The 15,115-nt window shown below is 32.7% G+C and overlaps 3 protein-coding genes across 3 annotated transcripts; all 3 read left to right on the top strand.

The window, feature by feature from the left end:
• Positions 1-2,106: 2,106 nt before the first annotated feature.
• LOC112091159 (uncharacterized protein At5g23160) lies at positions 2,107-3,798 on the top strand. Its single transcript, XM_024164086.1, has 2 exons — positions 2,107-2,628; positions 2,942-3,798. Exons 1-2 carry the CDS (start codon positions 2,164-2,166, stop codon positions 3,488-3,490), a joined length of 1,014 nt encoding a protein of 337 aa, XP_024019854.1. The 5' UTR covers positions 2,107-2,163; the 3' UTR covers positions 3,491-3,798.
• Positions 3,799-8,226: 4,428 nt separating this feature from the next.
• On the top strand, positions 8,227-9,807 carry LOC21401077 (60S ribosomal protein L44). Its single transcript, XM_024164087.1, has 4 exons — positions 8,227-8,277; positions 9,108-9,287; positions 9,398-9,472; positions 9,572-9,807. The coding sequence occupies exons 1-4, from the start codon at positions 8,275-8,277 to the stop codon at positions 9,629-9,631; spliced, it is 318 nt and encodes a 105-aa protein (XP_024019855.1). The 5' UTR covers positions 8,227-8,274; the 3' UTR covers positions 9,632-9,807.
• Positions 9,808-12,163: 2,356 nt separating this feature from the next.
• LOC21401076 (ATP-dependent Clp protease proteolytic subunit 2, mitochondrial) lies at positions 12,164-14,701 on the top strand. Its single transcript, XM_010095779.2, has 2 exons — positions 12,164-12,607; positions 14,075-14,701. Exons 1-2 carry the CDS (start codon positions 12,301-12,303, stop codon positions 14,509-14,511), a joined length of 744 nt encoding a protein of 247 aa, XP_010094081.1. The 5' UTR covers positions 12,164-12,300; the 3' UTR covers positions 14,512-14,701.
• Positions 14,702-15,115: the final 414 nt, after the last annotated feature.

Raw genomic sequence — 15,115 nt, 5'->3', positions numbered from 1 at the left:
AGTGCGCACATATAAATTAATTAGTAGTCTTGAATTCTTGAATTCTATGGGATTTATTCTTGATAAAAATAAAAATACTTGTGGGTGGGGATTTTGTACCCACTGGTATTTGATAAATTTGGATTTATAAGATGATCATATCTACGAAGTCGATTTTTCATTTTACTTGGAGGAACATTCCATTTGCATAGAATGGGTTTGACCTAGAAAACCACACGTATATCTACGATTACAGAATTGATCTGATCAAAATACTTCTTGTCTTTTTTTTTTTTTCCTTTTTTGCTGGTGATCAAATAGCCATTGTCCAAAAAAAAAAAAATCCATTTTTAGATATAATAAACAAAGCTCTAGTTATATTTCCATATATAGATTTTTTGAACATGCAATATTGAATACTACGAGTTACATGACATCCTAGTTAGAATATTGCGACTTGCATGACATCCTAGTGGAGGACTATTTCATGACATATATTATATTAAGGGAAAATTTCATATTGATACCTTTTGTTTTAATATAATTGTCTTTTAGTATCATGTGTTTTTAATAATTTTAAATAGGTATCTCGACGTTTTAGAAAATCAATTTTTAGTATCTTAAGATTATTTTTTAGAATGTAAAATGTCAAAGTTACCTTTCTCATTAATTAATCAAAAAACTAATAATAAATTTAGATAAACTCTGAATTTTTTTAAAACATTTAAAAATTAAAAATAAAAACAATACTTAAAATTAAAAATAATTTTTTTAGAATTTTACTAAATTTATTAGTTTTTGGTAAAGTAATGAGAAGAGTAAATTTGACATTTTACAACCTAAAAAATGACCTTAAGGTACTAAAAAATAAAATTTTAAAACGTCAATGTATCAATTTAAAATTACTAAAAACACATGATACCAAAAGACAATTACGCTATAACATTGTACCAATATGAAATTTTTCCTTATATTAATTTATTGTGCCCACTTAATAAAATTTCAAATTACCTATATTTGCTTAAAGTTAATTTGTTGGTCTTTTTCTTAAAAAAAATGTTATATTTAAGATGTACCATCCTGTAAATAAGAAATAAAGTTTATAAATGAGATCTACTACCCCATCTAAAGTGTTATATACCATCTTTAATCACATATAATAATAATAATAATAATAATAATAATATAATAAAACATTAGTAAAATATTTATGTAGAAGTAGAAAAACCTTATTATGAAACCATTGGAAATTTCTACATATCATACATTTATATTACATGAAGCTTCGGTTGAAACTGAAACCAAACTCAGCAATCATATAAACGCAACTCCCTAATACTTGTTTAAAAGTTTTCCATTTTGATTTAGTTCTAACCGTTATCCATAAAATAAAACAACGTAACTTATCATAGAATTTTCCCTAAGATGTCAATTGCAATCAAATTAGTTTACATGGCAAAGTTCATGGACATTGGATAAGCTTTTGTGATTGCAATGCAATAAATTAAGAAAACCTTTGCCTAAACTGCCCAACATTTAAGTACTAATTTTTTTTGGTTTTGATTAGTTTCGATAATCAATGTTAATTGCATCAAAGTTTGCATAGCAGATCAGTTTAAGGATATTGGATAAGCTTTTGTGCAAATGTAATAAACTAAGAAAAAAAACCTCTTTTCCTTTTCCAGTTTACCACCCCGTTTAGTTCATGGATTAAAACTATGAGATTAGAATTATTTTCAATTTATGTGTATTTTTTATAAAAAAAAATACTGTAATAAATCATGAACCATGATTCGAATTAAAGAACGAATTTTCCGACCAAAACCAAACAGGCCATATTATTTCCAATTTTCAGTGTTGTGCAACGAAAGCATAAAGTAGATGGTGAAAACGTGTAAGAATTTCTTGCAGACACCAAAAGTCCAAGTCATCCCTCCTAACTAACCAAACAAATTATTATTGCAAATCTAAGGAAAAAAAACATTTAAATAATCCAAAATTAAAATGAACCAATGATGACGTTACTATTTATAAAAATATAATTTTTATTTTATTTTATTTTATTTTTCACAAGTCTTAATAAAGATCTGAAACTCATTAGTGAATATAACTTGTACTATTCAAAGCCTTAGGCCTTAACCTTAAATTAGCTCCTCATGCCATCTTCTTCTTTCTCTCTCTTCCATGGCAAAAGTCCAAAACAAAACCCAACATGATCGATCCAAACGCAAAACTTCTTCTTCTTCTTCTTCCTCTTTTCTCTGCTGCTTCGGATTTTCCGGGAAAAATTTTCCCGAGAAACAGTCGGAAAAAGACACGATCATGATCAGCCCATCAGATCATCATCATGATGGTTATGATCAGAAGAAGGCCGTGACGTCGGTCCGGTTCTCTTGTTGGCCAAGGCTCCGCGTGAAGAGTCCTTCGGGAGTCAAAACCGTACCGGTACTGGACGCCACCGTACCGGAGAAACCGCCGAAGGACGGAAAAATTAATTCGTCGCCGAAGCCCAAGTCAAAGTCAAAGTCGAAGCCCGAGAAAGTACCCTCCAAACGACAAGCTCCAACCACCAATAGTCAGTTGCCGAATGAGATCGAGATCGTGGTACCGGTCGTTTCTGATCCCGGCCCAAAACAAAAACCTCCCGAGGTATGTAAATCAGTTCAGTCAATGGTAAAAATCTTCTAAAGATGTGAATGAATTTATTTCAAATTAAATTCTTCGTAATTTTTCTATGTGAAGGTTGAGCAATTATTAGCACTATAAATTTATTGGACCATAAAATTATTATATTGTTATTGTGAAATAATGTGAAAATAAAATCATTTTTCTTTTTAAATCTTAAGGTACTTCATTTGAGCGAATAATTATGATGTTTTTGGTGTCTTTATGTAACAATTGAACTCGTAAATTGACCTTCTTTCATGTGTGTTTTGTCGTATTTAACATTGTACGTAAAAAGAAAAACTATCAGATAAAGTACGGTTCTGCCAAAAACAGCAACCTCGACAATCGGAAAAGAAACTCTAGTCCTTCACATCCTTCCAAAGACGACACGTGTTATATCCAGAAGCGGCTATCATTCAGCCGGAAAATTGAGCCCACAAGAGCCGGTTCGAGCCAGCCGAGCTCGCCGGTTCAGGCCAAGCCGAAGCCGGGACGAACAATTCGGCACTCTAATTCGTTCGCGGCCGGTCCGAACCGGGACAAGTCGCAAGTGGCACAGACCAAGCCGGGCCCAACCGAGTCGAACTTCGCGAGGCGGTTCGAACCGGTGGTGGGCATGTCGATTGTGTTGGTGACTTTGGTAATAATGATTGTGTGGGGTCGGCTTTGCGCCATTCTCTGCACGTCTGCATGGTTGTACTTTGTTCCGCGGCTGAGCTCCGCCGTTGATGTCGGCGGAGTTCTTGGGAGGCCGAGAGGTTTGGATTTGGGCTCGGAAGAGAACAAGAAGAAGGTGGTTCTTGATGGCTTTCTTGAGAGGAATAATAATCACAGGTGTACATAATTGTGAAGTTTTGTATTTTTTTTTTCTTTTTTTGTTTAAACAATGCTAGGTGTCCGATACCGCTTCGATAGAAATTGGATCTCGTAATATGAGATTTATAGATAGTCCTACTTCCAATCTGTTGCAGTCGTTTTGGTGTTGGAAACTGAAAGGGACTGTGCATGTTAGTGGTTTCGGTTTTTTTTTTATTTTTTTATTTTTTTTTTGCTAAAGTTAGCCAGATGATGGCTTTTTGTGTAAATTTGTTGTAAAAACATTACTGTGTCCACTCTTGTGAAATTGGAAAAAGATTAAAAAAAATAAGGGTTAGAAGTTCATTGTGAAGTTCTGTGGCTTTTTTTTTAAAAAATTATTATCACCGGCGTCTTTTGAATTTTAAAGTGATTTTTAATTTGTCTTATGAATTTTAAAAATTATTATTTTATTCTATAAATTTTAAATTATTCATACTTAACTCATTTTGTTGTAATTTCTATTAAAATTGATAGAAAAAATAGAATAATACAATCGTGTGGTATTTGTATTTGAATTTCTTTTCAAAACTGTTAGGGAGACACCACATGCGAAACTGACCCAACATACTTTAAGAGTCTAACTTGATCCACAAGGTTAACTTATTAGGTCTTAGGTCCTTCTACTTCACATTCTCATTCACTTTTCATGTGAGACAACTCACACATGCACTTTTCTCAACAATCTCTCCCTCATGTGTGTATTCACCGAGCTCTCCCTTAAATTAAACTTTCGAGTAGCCGGCATGATTCAAGTATCACACTCTAAACGGGAGCCAACTTAAAGTTAGGGGACAAATTAAAATTACGACATGTCACTTAGTTTTCTCCCGTCTAATAATGAATTTTTTTTTTTTGTTGTTTTTTATTAACTGAACAATGTTATGTTTTTTTTTTTTTTTTTTTTTTTTTTTTTAATAAAAAAATTTTTTTTTTTTTTTTTTTTTTTTTTTTTTTTTTTTTACTCTACGAACATTATGTCTAACCTTATGAAAATGAAAAGAAATAGAATATAAGTTCGTATTGTTATTTCTGTTGTTTTTTTAATGCTCATTTTGGAACTGAGAGGGAGAGGGAGATTGGGGAGTGCGTGGTGGTGCTTTGTTAGTTGTTTGATGATTTTTTGTGTGGATTTGCCGTATAAACTAGTTGTTTTGGTAAAGTCAAATCTTGTGAAAATGGAAAAAGAGAAGATGGGGGTTGGAAATCTTCTAGAAGTTTTGCGTAGCTTCAAGTTTCAACTTTCCTGTTCGACGCACTTTTTGTTCTATCGCGGTTGGGATTGTCACGTGATTTGCACGTGGAACACGTATACGTCGGCAACTTTTGGATGGATATGGACCGGGCTCCAATATTATTGGCCCATCTGACATGTCGGTCCGTTTATGTTGTCCTAATCTATGTTACCAAAACACAAGAGTACGAAAGATAACAGAGAGATTTCTTTTTTTTTTTTTTTTTTTTGTCAAAACGTGTCCTTTTTTAAAATCTGGATTCCGGATTGGTCCTGATTTCCAACTATTATAAATTTGAACTCATTATTGCTCTCATCATAAGTAAATTTTTTCTTTTTGGGTTAAGTATCCATCTTTTTTTTACCAGCAAAAGAAAAAAAAAAGTATCCATCTTTTTCTTGTGGGGTAAATGTGTGTCCGTTCAGTTCACTAATTTGAGTTTTTAATTTAAGTTGAGATGTGATGTTATGTGAGTTTTTTACTGTAGTAAAAAATTTAAATGTGATTGTTTCTAAGAGCTTTTTACTGTAGCAAAACTCGAATCAGCGAAAAAAATGAGACCGTAATTTTAAATTCCAATGAAACAGTAATTAGTGAAACAACAAAAATCTTAAATGCATAACAAAACAGTAATTAGTATCTAACAGCCACTTTCAAATGAGTTGCACAGTTGCCAAGCAGTCGCAGTCCCAAAGAGAGAGAGAAGAGGAAGAGGCGGAGATACAAAGGGGTCTTAGATTTTGAAAATTTCTTGTGTAAATATGCTATTAATTTATATTCCTCAAATTTCTGCCATATTGTTTTTCTTATACCCTGCAATATGATATTTACATCATTCTCCCTTTTATCTTTGTCAAACATGCCCTAAAAGGAAAACCGGATTAGTCCGAATTTTCAATTATTATAAATTTTACCTCATTATTGCTCGCATCACAAGTAGATTTTTTTTTTCTCATTTTGAATCTATCCTTTTCTTGTAGGGCAAGTACAATTTTAAAGTCTAACAAAAAAAGTAATTAGTAAAAATAGCAAAATGTTAAATGGCATAATTAAACTAAGAAATGGGTTTGGTGGGTACAAATTTTCAAAGTGACGTATCATTTATGCATAGCCTATATGAAATGTGGATTGGGTGATAACATTTGGATTCTCATAACATCATCCACTCCAAAACCTTTGGATATGCCAGAGTTCACAGGCCCACAAACACTTTTTGATGTCAGATTTTGATGACATATTATAATTACTACTACCTTTTGCACCTTTATGTTACGCCATTGTTAGGTCTAAGGTTGGTTTGTCTGCCCCAAAAAAGAACATTCTAGTATATTAAACGTTAGATAAGCTTGATTTGAATAGAACGATACAAGAAGAATGAGAATAATAAGAGAGAGCACAGGTCAGCTTAATGTGATAAAGATTACTTCTTTTTATACATTATTAAGATTTTTTTATGGCCCCATTTGATTCACACATTCAAGTCGGCATTATTAAGATTTTTTATGACCTATTTGATTTGCACATCTAAGTTAGTAATTTTGATTATGAATTTAAATTTTGTAATTGAACCTATTAAGAAACTTTTTTATTTAAATTTTTTGTGAGATAACAAAATTAGAATCGTAAATTTAAGTCTTAAAACCAAACGAACCCTTAGTACCTTGCAATAATTTAATCGCTTGTCCTAATTCAATGTCTCCGTTAATGTCGAGCAAATTATAAATGACCTCAATTTTCACTTTTCTTTTTTGTTTGGATAATTGCAAGTGACCTGGTTAGCCATAAGCTGCTTTAGTGTGATTAGAGAAAATATAATTGTTTAGTGGGGCTGTTGGGGATGTATAGGTGTTGGAAAGTAAGGGGGAAAAAAAAAAGAAAGAGAAGATAATTTTTTTTATATGGTCAAAAAAAAAAAAAACCATATCATTGAACTTTGGATTTTTTATTTAGTTATATTATATTTACATAAAATTTATATGATTTAGAGAGTGTTTGGTTTATGTATTCAGAATCATTCTTATTTTATGTGTATTTTTTGTGAGAAAAAATACTATAGAGAATCATGAATCATGATTCAGAATCAGAGACGAATATAAGAAACAAACGTCCCCTTACTGATTTAAGACTTCGCATTAATCCTGCTACAGAATCCCAAAAGGAAAAAAAAAAAAAAAAAAAAAACTTTGGTAAACAGTGTGCAGGCAAAGAATAGAGGATGATATGAGTGAGGTAATGATATAAAGGGTGGTTGTGGAATGATTAATGATTCTAACACGTCTTCACGTCCTTCATCTTCATTTAAAAAAATGGTAAAAGGTGGGAGTAATTTTTTTCTTTTCAAATACTTAAACTTTGATGTATTCACCGTTAAGATATGATTTCTTTTTTTATTTTATGATAAATATCATTATTATATTGGCAAATCAAACATGTATCGCGACCAATTCTTAAGCATTCATAATAAAGACGTACACAAAATATAGATCGACGAAGGATTTTTTCTTTTTTTTTCTTTTTTTAGGGAGAAAGAGGAAAATAGGTCAAGACTTGAGATAAATTAAAATTAATAGGCCAATAGTTTACATAAGTTAATAAATAGACCAAATTAATATTTTTGTCAATAATTTGTCTGGTTATGAACCATAACTTGACAAGTTATTGTCTATTTTTGTCTATAACTTATCTGGTTATGAACTATAACTTGATAAGTTTGTCCATAACTTGACAAGTTATGACCTATTAATTTCTATAACTAAAAGTTAGCCTATATACTTTCTTAAGCTTTTCATATTGGCTTATTTTCTACTATTTTCCTTTTTTTTAGAGCGTTACTAAAGAAAATATTTATATAAACAATAGTGATATTTTGATTTTTTAGTTAGATTATTTATAATAATTATTTGTTATAATATTTATTATAATAATTATTTTTGATAACTACCGACGTGATAATGTATAAATGATTTTTATTTACAAATTATTTTTGTTAAGCAACATCAATTAAGAACAACTTATCTCTTCAAGCTAAAACTAAAGAGTGCATTTTGACTCATTTACAAAAGAAAACAATACATTCCAAAAAAAAAAAAAGCGTATAACAAATTTATAAGAATGTTGAAATATAGCAGATTTTTATAAAATAATTTAATAATAGTAAAAGTCAACATGTAATGTAAGTAGTTACTGCGCAAGTTTAATAACTTTAATTTTTGCTATTTGTATAATATTCTATTTTTTTTTTTGTTATATTTTAACCTGAATTATTTGCTATACGTCTAATTTTCAAAAAAAAAAAAAAAAAAAAAAAGCTCAAATCAATTATGGGGCTTAGCCCGAACAAATTCGGGTTGGGAGTATATGATTCAGCCCACATAGAATGGGCCCAATAATCTTGGAAGTGATAAAAAAAACTCGGCCCACATAGTGTTACTGAATCCCTAAACCTACCACTATATAAAGTAGTTCTTCTTCTCTATTCGAGTTTGTTCACCGCTGGTCTTCTTCAACCCTAAAGTTCGCTGTGCTCAACAACGCAATCATGGTAAAACCATTCTCTTCATTTCGTCGTTATCCTCTTCATTTTCTTGCCCATTCCTTGCGTTAGATTCGTAATAAACGGATTAAATTGTGTAAAATTCTAGATTCTGCTTGGTTTAGGGTTAGGGTTGAGTTTTATCTGAGAGATTGTTGATGTAATTCGTTTTAGTCCATTGAAAATGATAATTTTCGTACTTTTTGAGGACTAAATAATACTCAGTTATTTGTTAAATTTAGTTTTTAATAGATTTTTATTTTCATTTTTATTGACTCGTGTTATGAAGCGATTGGCGAATAAGATTCTACTTGTATCTAGCGATTGTGATTTATTGTGGACTTTAATTATTGAAATGGCGGTTTATTTCGTTTAGGGTTTCTGTTTAGTTACTATGGTTTGTTTAGTATTAGTCTAATTTGAGAGGTAATTTCTTATATTTAATATGATTTGTCGCCTCGTTTATGGTTTTCTTATATTTGAAGAAACTTTACTAACTTCATTTTAACAAAATAGCGCTAGATTTCAGCAAATAAATAGAATGTCACTAGTTTACAACTCTAAAATAGCTTATTTGAATTGTTTAAATGATGCCCAGAAATTAGTTTATTACTTTCAAGTTTTTAAACAAGATGCCTGGATAATAGATTATCACTTTCATAGATAGAATAGTTGTACTTGTGGTTTGGTTACGATTTTTATTAAAATAATATATGTTTATGCTGTTGGAAAGGAATTCAATCCCGTAATGATGAACCTTTTTAATACTGCCTGATGTTGTGCTGAATTGTTTGGCTTTCATTGCGAGAAAACGAATGATTTGGCTTGTGTTATTGCAGGTGAACGTTCCAAAGACAAAGAAGACTTACTGCAAGAGTAAGGAATGCAAGAAGCACACCTTGCATAAGGTGACTCAGTACAAGAAGGGCAAGGATAGCCTTGCTGCTCAGGGTAAGCGTCGTTATGACCGCAAACAATCCGGTTATGGTGGTCAGACCAAGCCCGTCTTTCACAAGAAGGTAAATAATTCTACTTCTATGCCATTTTTCTTGTATGAAATTGAAATGAATCATCTAGATTATGTTTTGGAGGGAATTATTATGATTCTGATAAATGATTTTCTGAACAGGCGAAAACCACCAAGAAGATTGTTCTGAGGCTGCAGTGCCAGGCCTGCAAGCATGTGTCTCAGCACCCAATTAAGGTGGGTTGCTTTCGAATTCATTTGCTTATGTTGTTTATGGTATCTATTTTAGTATTTTGTACTGATTGCTGGTTTTGTTTGTTGTTGCTGATTCTGCAGAGGTGCAAGCACTTCGAGATTGGCGGAGACAAGAAGGGAAAGGGAACTTCGCTCTTTTAGATTCATCAGCTTTAGTTTTGATGTTAGTTTGTTTTACTTGTGCTTTCGATATTTTGTTGAGCTTGTTTTTGTTAGACATATGATGTCTTATTACTTGGATCATCTAATTTTGTGTGACTTTGCCAATGCTATCAGTTGAGATTGGAGTTTAAATTCTATTCGATTCTGTTGCACTCTATCTGGTTATCCTCTATATCCAAAATGGAACCATATGAGACAATCACAACCCCCTGTGGGAGAAAGAAAAAGAAATCTCAAAGCCAAATGAAGTCTTGAACTTGTTATAATCAGTTGTAAATTTGCTTGCAAATAATCAAATCGCAGTTCGATATATTGGAAAGCTTTTTTTTTTTATGTCGATTGAGCTTTTCTTGCGCTAACTTGTTTCTAAATAAGGGAAAGCCTACAACGCAATTTGCGCAATTTAAAGTAAAATTTTCTCCTTTCTCGGTCCAAAATCAAAGAATTACTTGTGATATTAGGGGTTGTTCTTTTGCATTTTTGAGTTAAGTATTCTTGAGTGAAGATCTTGAGTTGAGTTTGAGTTATAATTTGAGTTGAAGTTGTAACTTGAGTTTGTGTTTGGTTGTGTACATTTGAGTTATGGTTTGAGATAAGAATCTTTTTAAGTTTGTGTTTGAGTGAGTTAAAACTTGAATTTGTATTTAGATAGTATTTCAATAAAAATTCAATGCTTATGGAAAATTTTAATAGGGTATATGGGTGGGGTTTTATTCGTCTTTTCGTTGTCAACGCATAAAAAAAAATCATCTCAATCAGAATTAAAACGAAAAAGGTATAACATTTTTAAGAATAAAAAAATACTGTTTATTAATTTGAGTTCGAGTTTCTAAACTCGAATTGAAGGGAAAACTTGAACTCGAGTTTGAGATTAAAACTCGAGTTCAAACTTAAAAGAACATGAACTTGAATAAAGTTATAACTCGAGTTATATTTTTTTGAGTTTTATTGTTTGCCGAACAACCCCTTAGAATTTAAATTTTGTTATAGTAAAAAATTCTAAAAAATTGTCACATTTAATTTTTTTATTACAATAAAAAGTTCTCATATAAAATAACATCTTAACTCAAATTAAAAATTCGAATCAATAAATTAAATGGATCTTTAATTTTTGTTAGAAATTATGAAAAGGGCAACAGATTATGTGCTATTTGTAGTCTTAATTTTTGTTAGAAATTATTAAAAGGGCAACGGATTATAGTCTTAACTTTTGTTGTAAATTATTAAAAGGGCAACGGATTATTCTCACTGGTGTTGAATTTGAGGGTCATTCTTATTTAGCTTCTTAAATTTAAAAAGTCTAACTCTGCACTTTGAATTTTAAAATTTGTCCACTTACATTGCATAAGCTTGACTTTTCTCTTTAAATTTATGTTAAAAATAAATAGATAAAAACTAAATAACTACTTATTCTCTTCTTTTTTCTGTCCGATTTTAATAGAAATCCTTATAAAAATTTAAGTGGGTTTAATTTAAAATTTATGAGATAATGCGAGAATTTTAAAGGTTTAAGTAGTAATTGGAGATTAGGAGAATGAGTAAAGTTCAGGAGTATCAGTGAGAGAGAGATTTACCCTAGGGCCGGCAATATGGGTCACAACACGACGACACGACTCGAAAATGACTCGAATTTTACGGGTTAGGGTTGAGAAAAAAGAGGTTCGGGTCAGAATTGGGTCGACCTGAAATTGACACGAAAAATACAGGTTAATTTCGGGTTGGACCCGCCTAACCCGAACACGACACGAAACTCGTAAAAAATTAAAAAATACATATATTTTTCATTACATATTTTAAATTTTATTATGAATTTGTGATATCATGATAGTTATATTCAAAATCTTATACTATTATTTGTTTAATTTCAACTATTGTAATTTAGTGTGTTATGAATTTTAAGTTATTTCTAATATGTAAAAAACTAAATAAAAGTATACAATTTTCGTGTCAATTTCGGATTCACGGGTCAATTTCGTGTCACAGGTCATTTTCGGGTCGTGTCGTGTCAACTCGTAAAGTGGTCGTGTCGTGTTCGTGTTGTGAATTTTAAAAATTTTCGTGTCACGGGTCGTGTTCGGGTTGACTGTAAATTTAAAAAAAAATAATCAAAACACGACACGTGACACGAATTGACACTCCTAATTTACCCTACGTTTTATCTCTTTTCACCGTCATAAGCGACATGTTATTGTTTTAATTGTACGGCAGCAAATCTTTACATATGAATCCGTTAAACCAGAGTAAAATGTAAATCGGGCATCTCTCTTTTTAAGAGTAACACGATAGATTAAAGATTTGCCGTCTTGCAAACTTTCAGTCGTATGACTACATAGTTGAAAACTAGAAAAGACATGTCGTTCCGTCTACAAACGAGAAGCAATATCTATATACGACATGTCGTTTAAGCACACAGACGACAATCCAACGAGAAACGACATTCCAGCTTCTTCTTTAGTGGCGTTTACAAACATCGTAGATCATTGAACTTTTCAGCAACAGTTTCCAAATTTTCCCAGCAGAAAAGGACAAAGAAAAGGGGAGAAAAGAAAAAACTCATTTCAGTCATAAACCCTACAAATCCCCGGAAGAAACGAATCCCGGATTTTCTAGACTCTGCTTCTCACTCTCTCCATCTTCACGACGAGACGATGAGGAGCGTAATCTCGGGCGCGAAGCTCGCGGCTGCGGCGGCGAACAGCATGCGGCGGCCATGGCCTGGGGCGGCGGCTCGCGGGTACGGGCTGATCCCGATGGTTATAGAGCACTCCTCCCGAGGCGAGCGAGCCTACGACATCTTCTCCCGCCTCCTCAAGGAGCGCATCATCTGCATCAATGGCACCATCTCCGACGACACCTCCCACGTCGTTGTCGCCCAGCTCCTCTTCCTCGAGTCCGAGAACCCTTCCAAACCCATTCACATGTACATCAACTCCCCCGGTGGCCATGTCTCTGCAGGTTCCTTCTCCATTTCTTCCCCTTCTTCTTCCTCTTTTCAATCGTTTGATTTTTCGATTCGGATTTCGCGGATAGGATTGAAATTGTTGATTTGTTCGGATTCTATTTTCGTTTCTGGTTTATCTACGGTGTTTTAAAGTTAAAACTTTTGGATCTTAGGGCATGCGTACTAAATTGGAAATGAAAGAGAAGAAACAAGAAAGCTTTCTAGTGTTTGTTGGAATAGGAAACAATCCAATTCTCTTTCTAGTTATTTTAGTGATTTTAGAAATAGAGAAATCCTTATAGCTTAAATTATAAGATATCCTTGTGCATAAAATTGGTTAAACTTCAAGATTTAGTAAGTTTGTTTAAATTAATTTTGTGATTTATTTCGATTTGAAAGAAAACAAAATTGGGGGAACTTAGGATTGGTTTTCTCATTTTCTATATCATGTGGGTGTCACTAAATTAACAGTTCTAATTTAGTAAATAAACACATAAATAAGTGGAAAAGGAAAACACTTTGGCTTTCTCTTTCAATTCATGATAAGTAAACATGACCTTAGTAGGTGTTATAAACATTAGCGAACTTTTGTGATTTTTTCTTTTCCTTTTTTTTTTTTGGACAGGTCTTTTAAAGTTTCAATCTTTGATTTTGCTTACGAACTTATCTCTGATTGATTGACCATATCTTAAAACCTAAGATGTTGCTACTTTCAATTGTTACTTGGTGGGCTTGGGATGTCCGATGTGGTGCATGATGGCTAGGAAGTGGAAAGGTTATTCGATTGTGTTCGAGCGGGTACTTCATTCGGTTCTAATTTTGGGTTGGAAATATTGGGTTCTTACGAGAAATGTTAGCTTCAATTTTTGTGTAGTTGGCTAAAGATTGTAAGCAATGAGATATTTCAGATATGAATCCCTTCATGTGAGAACTGATAAAACTGAAAACTACGATTCAAGAGCCCACAAACATGAAAAGAACTAAAATTGACATCCTAAGCTACTAGGACAAACCATGTTAAGTAATATTTAGATTTACTACATACCTCGTCACCTGAAGCTTGAAGAAAAACTGAACCAGAGTTGTTACTAAGGATAAACAAGGGATGATGGAACCAATGAACTGTGATGGAAGTTCTATCTTCTATACTAATTGAATTTGGATTAAATGCACTCATATTTGTTTGACATAGCCTTTTCGAGCTAGCTGGGGTTGGACATAAGCCCTGGCCTAACATGAGTGTTTTAAGCCTACATGTTTGCTGTACGGTTTTTTTTGTATGCTGTACATATTATATTGTCCTTTCAATTTCTTCGTACCGTCATCTTATGACGTAATTCTTAACGCTTGAATGCGCATACATTACCTTATGTTTTTGTACATCTATTTGATCCCAAATTGACACAAGCATATGAGATCTGATAAATTTATTTGGTTAAGTGGAAGCATCGTTAACATTGCGTGGGGCTTTGTTGCTACAGGTCTTGCAATATATGACACAATGCAGTACATTCGGTCACCAGTCAACACCACTTGCTTAGGTCAAGCTGCATCAATGGGCTCTCTTCTTTTAGCTGCTGGTGCCAAGGGTGAGAGGCGATCGCTGCCTAATGCAACAATTATGATTCATCAGCCTTCTGGTGGTTACAGTGGGCAGGCAAAAGATATGACGATTCACACAAAGCAGATTGTTCGGGTTTGGGATGCCCTCAATGAGCTATACTCAAAGCACACAGGCCAGACAATCGATATAATTCAGAAGAACATGGATAGAGACTACTTTATGACCCCCCAAGAGGCAAAGGATTTTGGGATAATTGACGAGGTTATTGATCAAAGACCAGTGGCTCTTGTAACTGATGCTGTTGGTATTGAAGGCAAAGATAAAGATAAAGATAGAGGCTCCAATAAACATTAGAGGGTAAGATCTTGGCGTGGCAGATCGCTGCTTTTGAGTTTAATCTTGACTTTGTTAGAATGTACTTTCTTTATCTTTGGAAAATTTGTTTTTGTCTCCTTCTAGAATGTTCTAGCATTTGATTATCTATTGCTATTTATATTTGACCTTTGTTTGGGTTCATTCTTATGAAACTAATGTTACCTCCTCACTACTTTTTCAATATCAAGGACCAGAGCTTTTGATTTTACTCGTTTCTGCAAGTTGTAGTGTGTAAAATGGTTCTTAAAACTTTTGTCCTACAACTTTCAGATCTTATCTTACTGATTGGAAAAAAGAGGATAAATCTGAAAGCAATTATAAGAGACAGAGTTCATACATGCACTAGTTGAAAGTGAGGAATATGCTCTTCACTTGTTGATTTTGTTTTTGTTGGTTGGTTTAGAGAAAGAAAAATTGATATTTCCATTAGGCTTGGCCTCATTTATAATCAGGTAGTTTAAATCTACCGACCTTGCCTGGATTCTTGAGGGGGGGAATATTTCTGGTATAAAAGGCCTTAAATAGTTTTCCTCGAGAGAAAAATATCACATTTCTCTACCGTATTTAGTAGTACGATCTATCA

The sequence above is a fragment of the Morus notabilis genome, unplaced genomic scaffold (assembly GCF_000414095.1).
Source record: "Morus notabilis unplaced genomic scaffold, ASM41409v2 Scaffold235, whole genome shotgun sequence".
NCBI classification, from domain to species: Eukaryota; Viridiplantae; Streptophyta; class Magnoliopsida; order Rosales; family Moraceae; genus Morus; species Morus notabilis.
This window is presented reverse-complemented; position numbering and strand designations above follow the sequence as displayed.